The 13,430-nt window shown below is 44.9% G+C and overlaps 1 protein-coding gene across 1 annotated transcript in view; it reads right to left on the reverse strand.

Annotated features, from left to right (window-relative positions):
- Nucleotides 1-13,430, reverse strand: part of Mccc2 (methylcrotonyl-CoA carboxylase subunit 2) — a 57,825-nt gene that overhangs the window by 9,740 nt on the left and 34,655 nt on the right. The window contains exons 8-12 of the mRNA XM_051182836.1: nt 12,097-12,161; nt 7,587-7,686; nt 7,387-7,482; nt 4,119-4,191; nt 1,373-1,449 (exon numbers count right to left, since the gene is read on the reverse strand). Coding sequence (XP_051038793.1) covers nt 1,373-1,449; nt 4,119-4,191; nt 7,387-7,482; nt 7,587-7,686; nt 12,097-12,161 — 411 coding nt within the window. The remainder of the gene's footprint in view (nt 1-1,372; nt 1,450-4,118; nt 4,192-7,386; nt 7,483-7,586; nt 7,687-12,096; nt 12,162-13,430) is intronic.

Below are 13,430 nucleotides of genomic sequence, written 5' to 3' on the forward strand. Positions count from 1 at the left end.
TATTCTTTACCTATTGAACCATTCCTTGTGTTTTCTTCTGTTTTGTTTGTTTGTTTTTGTTTTGACAAATCCCTTTATCTCTTCTAGAAAGGCCCTGGCAGGCACAAAATTGCAAGGCAATTGCTCAGCTTCAGTATGACTATGTTTATAGACGTGAGGAAATCACAGAGGCTTTTGGGGCTTATTTCAATAAATGAAATGTCAGACTGGGGCCAAATATAACTTCTCTAGGGCTTACCTGTGCCAAGGCGGCAGACAAAACCAGACTGTCTACTTCTAGCCTGATATTTACTCTACGGCAATGACTACACTATAAATCTCTCTCTCTCTCTCTCTCTCTCTCTCTCTCTCTCTCTCTGTGTGTGTGTGTGTGTGTGTGTGTGTGTGTTCTCTTTAAGCTGCTATTTCAGGAATATTTAATATCTTTTAAAACAACAAAGGACTTTTTGAAGGCCCTCTGCAATATGATAATGGCTAATTTTTTTGAGTCAGGATCTCTCCACACAACCCCAGGCTGAAGATAGTTCCTACCTTAGCCTCCCATGTGTAGGACTATAGGAGTGAACTACATCCCTGGCTAATTTTTATTTTCTTTGAGGTAGTCTTCATTTTATAATTGAGTTGAGGAAACTGTATGAATAGCAGAATATAAAAATTGATTTTATTGCTACAATATTTCTTTAAAGATGAGTTCATCTTTGATTAGTCTAAGAGCTTACAAGCGTGTTGTTCCTTTATCAATAAGGGGAATTGCTTTGTTCACTGAATAGGAAAGACAAACCTTTTTTGTTGTTGTTACAGTGTTTTATCAAAGTGCATGAGACATTTCCATAAGCTCAAGCGAACAACCAATGGGAAGCCCAACCCTAAACTCCGACAGAGCACTAGGGAATTCCCTCACTCAATGCTGTAATTGCAGTAACAATGACCTAGTATCTGCACATTCCCAAAAAGCAAAAGTAAAGTTAGAGGAAGACCAAAGAGGTCACGTCTCAGAGCCACCTACACAGGGTACCAGAGCCTCTCCAGCATGGGGAGCCTATAGAATGAGACACTCCCAGGGCAAGAATTTTCTGCCTTCTCAGCACACTTTCCTGAAAGCAATTATAAACCCAGCCCCTCATGGGGACTGCCCTAAAACATCAAGCAGACGTTAAAAGTGCTGCACCCAGCTCCTCACACCACACTGACGTAAGCTACCACAGAAACTGTGTCCAACGCCAGCACTCATGCACAAGCACACACAGGTGTGCTTGCTAAGACATGCGGCTAACAAGATACAGCTCTCACAGAGTACATTTTAATTCATTATGTGACCTTCAAAATTAATGATGCTAAAGCATAAAATCTTACTGTATCTAACAGCACTTGCCTTTTTTGCAGATTCAGAAAACAAGACTCCATTGTTTCCAATGATGCCCACGGGATACCCAAATATTCGAGCAAATCCTCAAGAGAAAATGCAAAGGGAGAATTATGTTTTTCTGGGGGTTTTTCATTTGCAACTACACATTCTTTAATTTGAGAGCAATGTTACAATGTGAATAGAGGTCGTCTATGGTATAAAACAGTTCATGTCACAGCTCTTTATTCCTAAAGGTACCAGCCAGGTTTCTTTTTTGTTTATGTCTCTCAAAAACCCATGTTCTACGTAGAATTATCTATGTTTACTTAGTTTGATTAAATGACTCATTCAGGGGGCTGGAGCGATGGCTCAGAGGTTACGAGCACTGACTGCTCTTCCAGAGGACCTGAGTGTATACATAATAAATAAATATATCTAAAAAAAAAAATGACTCATTCAGAGTATACCCATAACTCTCATGCAAGTGCCCCCAATGTACCAGAGATGAGGGTACCTTGAACTATTTCAAACTTTAAAGAAACTCTTTAAAAAGAATATTCTGATCTTTTCTTCTCTTGTTCCTAGGTGCCATCTCTCTATCAGCAGCAACAACATTCCATAGGGCACACACGCATACATGACATACATGCTCATATAAGGGAGGGAAAACACAGCCTGTCATTCTGTGAGACAGATGTTTAAGGTGATTTCAGAAAATGCTAATTATTTTGCAAACCAGATGAACTTGATTAGAGAAAAATTCTTTCCCCTTTCCAACAAGCCTGGATCCAACTAGAAACAGGCGTCAAGTGCTCAGAGCCCAAGAACTTACTGGCTGTACCTGGACAGTGAGTCAAAGGCACCTTCTACCAAAGCCTTCTACCTGGACTCGGCCTCTAGGTTCCAGTACACAGCTAGGCTGCCCACCACAAAGCAGGTACTCCAAGCATATCACACACACACACACACACACACACACACACACACACACACACACACACACAGTCAGAATGTTGTTCTTTACTCTAGCTTTTCCTGGATTTCCCCCCCATGATCATTTATTGTGAAAGAACACACTTTGATGGCCATATAGGATTCTCTGAGTTTTTCGGGCCCGAAGTCCCAGCCAGAGGCCTATGCATGATGAACATCCTGAGTGCACTGACCCTTTAGAAGTGTCTGAAGCTTGCAAACAGTGCAGCTGATCCACCCTTAGTCCTGCAAAGGGATGAGAATCTAGCACGTGATGCTACCCTTGCGGACTCTCAACCACTTACATGCTCGGCTCTCCCTAGGTCCTGAGTGGGGTGGGAGTGGGGGTCGAGGCATAGATAGACGGACTGAGTGGGCACATGTTTCCAGTTGTGCCAGCCTCTCTATCGAGGAAGGGCCTTTACAAACAGGAAATCAGTATGTCACAGAAACCTCCTGGGCCCCCCAGGTAAGGCTGGAGGCCGGAGGTAACCGTAAAGACCTTGCAGGAACACCTCTGACGTCCACTACCCTACCCCACCCCAGCCTTACATGAATCCCGGATACAATGGAGAAGAGATAGGAGAGCTAACTGGCTGTGTCACTGATACAGGGATACAAGAGTGCCACAGTCTCTTAGCAGGTACCAGGCAAACACTAAAAGGAGATGACAGGGACAACCCATCCATCTTAGAGGAAACAGAGAAGCCCTGGCTTGTTTTAAGCTGCTACACAATGAGGACCACATCCTGCACCACTAGCGTTCAAATCCTGTCTATATATCAAACAAAAAGCTCTTAATCGCTTAAACACCTAAAGAGAAAAGCATAAATTCCCCTTCCGCATGAACCATTCTCTCGCCCATAAACTGAGCTAGGAGAAATTGCCAAGATTTAGTCCTAACCCTCCACATATAGCTGCAATTCGGATTTTTGTAGCTTCTCTTTCCCTGCCTTGATAGGTTTTATTCAGAGTGACTACTGCATTTTTGGGCTCTTTAGAGCCTAACAAAATTCACAAATACTGTTCTGCCATTTTCCACTGGTAGGTTACTCTAAGCCTAGCATCTGTCTGAAACAGTTTCCTTCAAAGGCTGACAGCCCCAACACTTTAGACAGAAGAACTAGCCACCTGTCTTTCCTGACATGATTAGAGGGGGCTGGAGAGATGGCTCTGCGGTTAAGAGCACTCACTGCTCTTGCAGAAGACTGGGTTCAATTCCAAGCACCCACATCAGGTGGCTCTCAACTGCCTGGAATTCCAGTTCCAAGGCATCCAATGCCTTACGCCTCCATGGCCACCAGGCATATACATGGTATACATAAACATATGTAGGCAAACATTCATACACATTGAAAGATAAATAAACCTTAGAAAACAACAATTATCCACAGGGAGGCTATGGGAAGACTGGACTCACTCCACAGATCCTGTGAAACTACACCTTCCATAAAAACCCCAGATGCACTAGAGCTAAAGGGCAAGGAGACAAGGCTGGGCGCTTGAAAAGAATTGCTACCCAGAGAACATGACAAATACTCTGCTCCAGTTACTGCAAGAGGCAGACAGTCAGGTAAGAGTCCACACCACAGCCTCTGGCCATCGTCATTTTCAGCTCATTGGATCCAGGAAACCATCCGAGGACAAACCATTTGTATAAAGCTGACAGGTGACTCACACATTTGTGCCTTTTCGGATAACAAAGCTCATGCCAGGTGCATAGAGCCTCGAGACAAGTGATGACTTACTTCCGAAGCAACAGAAAACGTTCATTATTATTTTCAACAATTCGCTTTTGTACCTGTAACTAGTGTGTCTCCATATAAGGCCTTGAACTCATTGAATCTGCTTCCATCCACAATTCTGGCAATGACCTAAGAGGAAAAATGACAATGCTCCTGAGAAATTACATCACAAAAGCATTTCTGCGATGAAGTTATTTATAAGGAAGGCAATTCACGGTGATGTCACTTTCAATCTCATGCTACGTGGAAAATCTCTTCAGAATTGCCCTTGACATGCATGGTTAGTGCCCCGAGCCATCCCACGCTGTGATGGAGTAGAGACTCCACAGTGATACTGCATACAAGAGAAGCAGGCAGAGAATCTGGGGGCTGGTAGAGAGGCCCAGAGCTCCAGGGGTTCGGTGCCTCGGCAGGGGTTCAAAGAGTCAATGAAAACCCAGCGCGTAACTAAGGGCTTGGAGTGAGGGATGTTGGTTGGCTCTACATGTGACCAGATGTTCCAGGGTAAGTCACTTATTAGAAAAACAAACAAAAAACAACAACAAAAAACCCCTCATAGACTCAAAGCCCTTGAAGGAGAGGCTCTGACAGCTGGGAAAACAGGTGAGCTGGTAGAAAAGGAACCTGTGAAAATGCTGCTGAGACAAACAGGGGTCTGGCTCCAGCTCTACCACAAGGACACTAATCACAAAACCCTTAAAGACCTGGGGATGCAGCTCAGTGGCAGAGCACCTGATGAGCATGTTCAAAGACACCCCGCCCCCAGCACTGCCTCCCTCCTCCAAATGGTCCATAGCATCCTCTAAGCCTGTTCATGACCCCATCCTCAAGTGAGGATAACTCCTTAAAAATAACTAAAGCACACCATCTGATAAAAAGCTATTATTACTATCAATCCTCAATAAACACCCATTGATCCTCAATATGAGCCAGTTGAAGGACTAGCTATACACTGTTATTCTGAAAAGAGCAGAAATTTCTAGTGTCTATCCATGAGTCTCCATCACACAGGTCTTTCAGTGGAGCTCACACTCAGCACACTTGAGGCCCTGACTTCAATCCTAGTACCGAAAGAGAGGACTCTTACACACAACGCTGTTCCACGCTTCTCCGGAACCCATTTGAGAGGGTGTGTATTACCCCATGACGCTCATGTTCCCTTAGCTGAACAATGAGGGGCTCATTCCAGCATCTCTCTGCAGGAGGTAAGAGCTTACCTTAAACTATGTTTTAGTTGTATTCCTTAATATGGAAGCAAAACAACTTCGGTGCTGCAGGCCTCTTCAAGCAATTAACACATCACAGCCACTGTTCTACCACACAAAGATGGAGCTCCTCAGAGGCCCCAGCAGTCCAGGGCCACTTAGTATAAAATGGCCTCTGACTGACTTTATAATTAATACCACTTTTATATGCAAAGTACATTGATGGCCTTCAGAAGAAGGAAAACTTCAGGAACAGACAAGTAATAGGACACCAGTCTCAGTTCTAGCAGGAGAAACCAATACTCGGCAAGCATGGATCCCCACTGCACCTGCTCGAGAGCCCAGGTTTTGCAGCTCAGCTTCCAGCATCACTACACCTCCATGTGCTATCAAGACCTCCCCGTGAGGCTCATTTATTATAGGAAACATGATAAGCAAGCAACCAGCACAAAGTGGCAAGAGCTGAAGATTTCCATTAAAATGCTTTAAGAAGCACAGGAAGCAGGTCAGGGGCTGGGGTCTGTCGTCCACTTCTGTACCTCATGCTCAGAATATGTACTCAGTAAATGCTACGGGGTAAATGAAGAAGTGACTATTCTAAAAAAGATGGTCCTCCGCCATCTCAGCAGGTTGTGAGCGGCATGATCTCTGTCTGCACTCAGCTGAACACTGGGCTAAAACCTAATTCTAAAGTCTGTAGCTGAGTCACGTTTCTAAAGGGAAGTACCAGTGGAATTTCTGTGAAAGCCAAGATTTAACAGTAGCAACAAAGCATTGCTTAAATATCTGTAGACGCCATGGCTACAGTGCAACAGCACCCTCTCCAATTCACAGGAAAAAGAAAAGAAAAAAAGAAGCCTGCCTGCCCGTGTTGCCACACACACTATGGGAAGTGGGGGGGGAGGGGTTAGCCATAGAGAGACAGTTACTAAAGAGACTTTTTCCAAGGATACAGAATAACACATGTAATTTACACCAGAAAAAGTAGAATTAAAACAATGTATATACATGGGAGGAAATTAAACATATGTCTACACATAAATATACCAAAAACACATTATTTACGCTATATGTAAATATATGCTATGCCTCATCCATGAGGGCTTGTTCTATACCTCGGACCCAAATCTATAGATGCTGCAGTCCCTTGTACTGAATACCTTGTATGTGTACATAACTTATGTACATATTCCTGTAAACTTTGAATCATCTCTTATAACAAGTAACAGGATAACTGCTCCATATGAACAGCTGCTGTACTATGCTGTTTAGGGAATAATGACAAGACGAACATCTGTATGTGAGTAGTACAGACAAAATACCCCTTCTCAAGGGTTTCTGAGCTGCGGTTGGTGGAATCTGTATACCAGAATCCCCAGATAGAAAGAGCTCAGTGTATATACAGATCAAGCCAAATACCAAAATACTAGCTGTTCTTTCTGAATGACAGAACAAGCAATTTTCTTTTCTTTTCTGTGTTTTTTGCCCCCCTCCACAAAGCCAATATTAAAAAAAGAAGTCTTATAGTCAAGGGGAAAGTACCTGAAGGTATTAAATAGCCTCTGGCAGAGAATCTCATTAAGATGACTTCCTAATTTAAAATGTATTCTGCCAGCTGTGGAGAACCTGAAGAAAATCAAAGCCTACACACTGTAAGCACACACTGAAAACTGTCACTCTAGATTACAGAAGGCTGTGTCACAACCTGTCACCATAGCAACATCTCCAACTATAATTGTCTACTCTTTGCTAATGTCATATTGATCTAAAAAGGCATGTTTTTCTCTTCCAACAACTTACTGACATTTTGTCTGTTTTGCCAAATAAGAACCACGAGGAAAAACAGTTGGAAATGGCGCTACTGACCTCTATCATTCTCACGGCCCCCAGTAACATTGAGTCCCACCTGTGTAAAAAACCAAGCTTCCTTGTGGTACGGTGAACATTAATCACCGAGAGCCCTTCCTCACTTGCTGTAGACCAGTGACCAGGTGCTATGCCAAGACTGCACTCCTGGTCGCCACAGCCCCTTACCGAGACCCACACTTGTCCCTCTGCACAGACACAAACCCGAGGGGTGGCAGCTGGACTCACGGCTTGGGTCCCACTCCCCACATACCTCTCGGACGTCAAAACTTCTCTTAAGGTTGGCGCCAACTATCCCATACAGTTCATCAGCGGGGAACAAAGGCTCCTCGGAAGGCTCGATGGTAACCTACAGACGTTTAGGACAAATGCACTGCGTTTAAGGACAGGATCCGCGTGGCACGGGCCAAAGTGCTCTACAGGGACAGGAAAGACAGAGGGTTCCCTACTCACATCCAGTTTCTTCTGATAGTTGAGACTCCTCACAACCTTCCTTGCTAAGTGGAGGGCATGGTGGTCGTCCAAAGCATAGTGGTCAGTGACCCCAGACTTTCTGCAGAGTAAGGCACACTCTAGTGAGGAGGGAGCCAGGAGGAGGAAGCCATTAAATTCCTAAGTCCCCAGTACCCCCCCCAATCTAAGGTCATGACCAGCACCTTTACCTCTTGCACACCTAATCAACGCCATCTGACTTGGTTTTCATATTGGGCCTGGCAAAGGAGCACCATCCGCATCTTACAAAGCGGATAGAGAGGAAGTATCCTGCCCTAGGACAAGCGACAGTTGCACTGGGAGCTCATGCCTTGGATTTCCCACTCTGACCTTGTGTAAGACCCCAGGACTTGTTCATAGGCCTACTCAGGCTCATTCTGTGTCCCTTGAACAGGATCATACGTGATGCCCATCGGCAGCCAGCATGCTTTCACAACGTAGTTACATGACACGGCATAGCCAGTCGAGCCTTTGCTGCAAGTACCCATCGTGGTCTCTCCTCTCTGAGACTGCCGAGCTGCCTTCCTTCAAGTCAGACATGAGAGTCAGCCCTCGCTTCCAGTAAACAAGAAGGCTCAAATACACACACTATCCCTCCGATGACAGTAAAAATGGAAACTGATACAGTGGCTCGGTGGTGAAGGCTGTGGGAATTCTCAGTCAATTTCAAGTGTGCTATATGAGGCATGAGCTTGGCTCCAGGGCTTGTGGTTTGTTTGTTTGCTTTGTTTTGTTGTTTTTTGAGATGGGGTTTCTCTGTAGCTTTGGAGCCTGCCCTGGAACTCGCTCTATAGACTAGGCCTGCCTCACAGAGACTGGCCTGCCTGTGCCTTCCAAGTGCTAGGATTAAATGTGGAACCATGGCCGGCCAGTGGCTTGTTATTTCAGAGACAAATGCACTAGAGCTTATTCTCTTTTCTTCCTTCTTTCTTTCCTACAGTTGGTGTTTATTGAGAAAAGTTTTATTTCCCCCCCTAGGGAATACAGAAATAGCTCAGCAGTCAAGACACTGGATGAAGACCTTCCAGAGGACCCAGGGTTAGTTCTTGGCACCCATATCGCAGTTCACAACATTCTAACTGCAGTTTCAGGACACCTGACACCATCGTCTGGTGTCCATGAACAACAAACATGCATACAGACACACATGTAGGTAAAACATTGATATGCATAAAATCATTTTTAAAATTAAAGAAGAGGTTTTAACTTCAGATTTATCATATAGACCTTAAGGGACAGTACACACCCAACTGTGGGCGTGGGCTTCCCAAAAGACAGTTGCAGGCTGGGGAGCTGGCTCAGTGGATAAAGGCACTTGTGCAAGCATGAGGACCTGAGTTCAAATCTCCAGAAAACACATAAAAGCAGGACATACAGGATAAACATCTGTATTCCCAATGTTCCTACTAAGAGACTCGGGAGGCAGAGACAGGAGAAGGCCCGGAAGCTTGTACCGGCGAGCCTGGCAGATGAAGAGAAAAGCAACAAAGGGGCCCTTGAACAAAGGACTGACACTCAGTGTCCCCTCTCATGTCTACACATGTGTCATGCACACATGACCGCATTCACACACATAAATGTGGGGAAATATACATTCAAGGAAGAGAGAAAGAGAGACAGAGAGACTTGTTAATAAAACACATTTAAAAACATGTGAAGTCAAGCTGGGTGTGGTGGCTCACACCTTTAATCCCAGCACTCCAGAGGCAGAAGCAGGTGGATCTCTGAGTTTGAGGCCAGTCTGTTCTACATAGTGAGTTCCAGGACAGCCGGGGCTACATAATGGAGAGGCCCTGTCTCAAAACAAACAAACAAAAAAACCAAAAGCCAAAAATAGTAAAGTCAGACAAAAACATTCAGCAGGAAAAACCCCACGACATTTTGGTCCATTGTATGGGTAAACCATTACAAGCTGTTTTGATGTCTTTCCCAGGGAATCTGTCCAACTTGTATCCTAAATAATAGCAGAGACCAGCTTTACTCCCCTAGAGCACACACAGCAGCCCCTTCGGCTCCCAAACCCATTTGACAACCCAAATTAGTTTGCCATGCTTCACACATAATGGCAGCTGTAGCTCCTGGCTTCTAGTGTGATTCAGTAGAGATGGAGCAGAAGGGAGATTCTAATTCAGCCCAATTCAAAAGGCAATGCCTTCCTATAAAAGATGCCTGCGATTTGCCCCAACAGGAAAGAGACATCTAAGATGACAAAGCAGGTATAAATGTGCACTTAAGAGGACAGACAACCCAGAGGTTTGCGACTAGTCTTATGTTTCCTTTTTAATTGAGACAGGTAATCACTGCTCGTTAGCTTCCTAAGTTCTGGGATTACAGGCGCACCCAGCTTTAACACTGTTTGGTTTTGTGGATTTCCTTCCTTCCTTTTATTATTACTGTTGATTATAATTATTATCTGTGTGTGGAGGGTATGGTGAGTGTGTGTATAGACACAAAAGCACTCATGCTAAGGCCCAAAAGTAGAGGCCAGAAAACAACTTTAACTTTCAGGATCCGTCCTTTTTTCCACATGGCTCCAGGACCAGACCTGAGATTGTGAGGCTTGCAAGGCAAGCTCTACTACTTGCTGAGCCAACAAGAAGTAATGCTAACAGATGTTTGATGAGGAAGGTTCCAATCCAGTCTTTACCTTACACATGAGCCTCAAAGAGGTTGATCACCTCATCTAAGTCACAAGGGTAACCAGGGAGACACACAGAAGCTAAATTCCAGGGTTCATACCCCGAAACTCGATAGACTGCCTATAGATAGTTTCTCCCCTTTAAAACTGACAAAATTTTTTTTTTTTACAAAAAAATCAATGCTGCCGGGCATTGGTGGCATATGCCTTTAATCTCAGCACTCAGGAGGCAGAGGCAGGCAGATATCTGTGAGTTCGAGACCAGCTTTCAAAGCCACAGAGAAACCCTGTCTCAAAAAAACAAAAAAACAACAAAAATTAATGCTCCTCAAATACCACTTTCCTCTCTTTCTCCTGCCAAAAGCATAAACTCATGCCCCTAACTCACCCTTACTCTTCCTTTGGCCAGGTCTCTCCAGAGAGACCTGGCCCAGCCCAGCAGATTGCCTGCCAGTCTCACGTACCAGTCAGAAACTGGACGGATCACTGCAGCCCTGCCCTGAGCTCCCGGGGCTGAGTTTCCTGAAACACTTAAGTGTCTGCCCCGATTCAGCGCAGGTCTTAAAACATTCTGACAATGCCGATTCCACCCTAGATGTCATGGACCATTTTTCTTTGAGCCTTTAGTATGCTTGTCTGCATACTTACTTTGTAAATGCTTAATTCATTTATTTCTTTTACCTGCTTAATTAAATTGTAAGTTCTTGAGGGCAAGGCCTAGGTCTGATTTTTTTTTCTGTATCACTAATAACAATACAACCAATCAACCCTCGACAAGTGCTGAATGAGAGAGGAACAGGTGAAAACTGACATTCCCTTAAGCCAGCCAATAGGTACGACAGGGAAGAATCCATCCTTTCTCTTGCCCCAGATCCCTCCCTTAGGCACCGGGCTCCTCGGGGCTATGATCGCAGAGAGGAGGACTTCCTGTACTGGATGGCAAGTCTACCTGCCCTTTAGGACACTGAGCTGGACCCCTTCTCTGTATGCATTCAAGGCAGGATGAACTGTACAGTTTAAATTAAGTGCCTTCTCTATGCGGACCTTCCCGACAAGATCCTGACTCCTCACAGCCAAATGCCTGCTGAGCAAGCCCTCAAACATGCCTGACTTCTCAGACCTACTCCAGTTTCAAATCTGTCCCCCCACCACCTCCACCCCCAACGCCACCCCCCCCACCCTGTCTCAGTGTTGGAGGATGGAGTCATGCTCTGCCATCGTCTCCATCATCTCATCTCTTGCATCCTTTACAGGTAATCTATCAAGTTCCTCAGTCGCGCCTGAACAATAAAATCATGCCTGGAATACAACAGGCGTCCGAGTGAGGTTTGTTAAGCTAATGAGAAAGTGCCTCTCGGGCTTCAGTGAAAAGCCGAGGCAGCATGCTTGCTCGCTTTGGCAACACGTACACTAAAGCTGGAATGATGCAGAAAAGATTAGCATAGGGCTGTGTTGACACCGGGGCTGATGTCCTGTCTCAGACCATAAGGATGCTTGGTGCTGAGCATGAACACTTGAATCAGTTTCCAGAACCTACATGGTAGAGGGGGACTTGACTCTCACAAGTCGTCCTCCGACTTCCGTGTGTGCCCCCTGGCATGTGCACAGCCACATACATACATGAATGTATCCGCTTATGCATGTGCACAAACACACACTAAGTTTTAAGTTTTCTTTCTTTCTTTATTCGTAGCTGACACTCTCACTTGAAACACAATTCTTAGTCCAGAGGACTAAACCCAGACAAGCATCAAGGGGGAAAAAAATGTAAAACTTCCTTTAAACCAACAAAAGGACCATTGACCCTGAAAGGAGCTATTGCCCCTGCCTTACCTGCAATGAAGGTCGGCACCTCCAAGATCCTCAGCAGACACCTCTTCGCCAGTAGCTGCCTTCACCTACAAGGATACAAGCCACAGTAGGCTGGTCCACTGGTCCACCAAATGCAGCACTAACGAGCACATCGCCTAACCTGACTATGCTACCTTCTTCCTTCCACAGAGCTGAAGACCACTGTACTTTCTCAACCCACCTCCAGGCAAAGTGAGAGAATAGAATCATCCCAATCTCGATGGGAAACCTAAGCCCAGATGCACAAATAGTTGCCCACAGCTCTTGTACAAAAGATAGATCCTGGAAGCTCACCCTCCTCTTCACGATGCTGCCCAGCACACCTGAAAACCTTGGAGGTGTGGGCACTCCCCTGACTGCCTGAGATCCTTCTTCTTTCACCCACCAGGCGAGCTCCCACTTGGCCTGCAGGGATCCTCATGGTGATGACATCCCATAGTATTAACCAAGCATTGCTGGTGGTGGTGGTGGGAAAGAAAATGGCCCCCAATGAAGTGGCACTAGTAGGTGCTATGGCTTTGTTGGAGTATGCGTGGCCATGTTGGAGGAAGTGTGTCACTGTGGAGGCGGGTTTGGGGTCTCCTTTGCTCAAGCTTCACTTAGTGTGATGTTCAGACCATTTCCTGTTGCCTGCAAGATGGCGCATTCTCAGCTCCAGCACAACATCTGCCTGCATGCTGCCATGCTCCTCACCTGATGATAATGGACCGAACCTCGGAACCATTGGCAAGCCACCCCAATTAAATGTTTTCCTTTATAGGAGTTGCTGTGGTCATGGTGTTGCTTCAGAGCAACAGAAACCCTAAGACACTGGCCTATCTGTGGCCCAAGAAGAGAGTTCTGCTTATATATCTACCCACTACTTTCCAATCTGTATTTCAGCAATCTGTACCTATTTCTCTTATCAGCTCTACAATGTGGTGGAGCTGTGATTCATTCCTCTTCAAATATCAATAACCAGGACTATAAAATCCAGCTATCTTTAAGGTGGGAGAAAAAAAATTCACTTATAGCAGTTACCCAAATCTAAGATCCAACAGGATGGAGCCAACAAAAAAGAAAGAAAATCAAACAATAAATCAAGAATGACTTCTTTATAGTCCAAGAAACTACAACAAGAAAATTAAAAACCACTTAGAATTAAAGGCCAACCTCATCTGTTAGGAACTGTTCGTTGAGTCCTATTTCACTAGGTTGGCTAATCTGTTTCTTGAGATAAAAATAAAAAGATTTTATTAAAACAATGAAAATTAATCTAAGATCCAGCATAGAGACGGCTATTCTTCACTGTATCAAAACCTCTATTTTAAATAAAA

Source organism: Phodopus roborovskii, unplaced genomic scaffold, assembly GCF_943737965.1.
Source record: "Phodopus roborovskii unplaced genomic scaffold, PHOROB, whole genome shotgun sequence".
In the NCBI taxonomy this organism is placed as follows: Eukaryota; Metazoa; Chordata; class Mammalia; order Rodentia; family Cricetidae; genus Phodopus; species Phodopus roborovskii.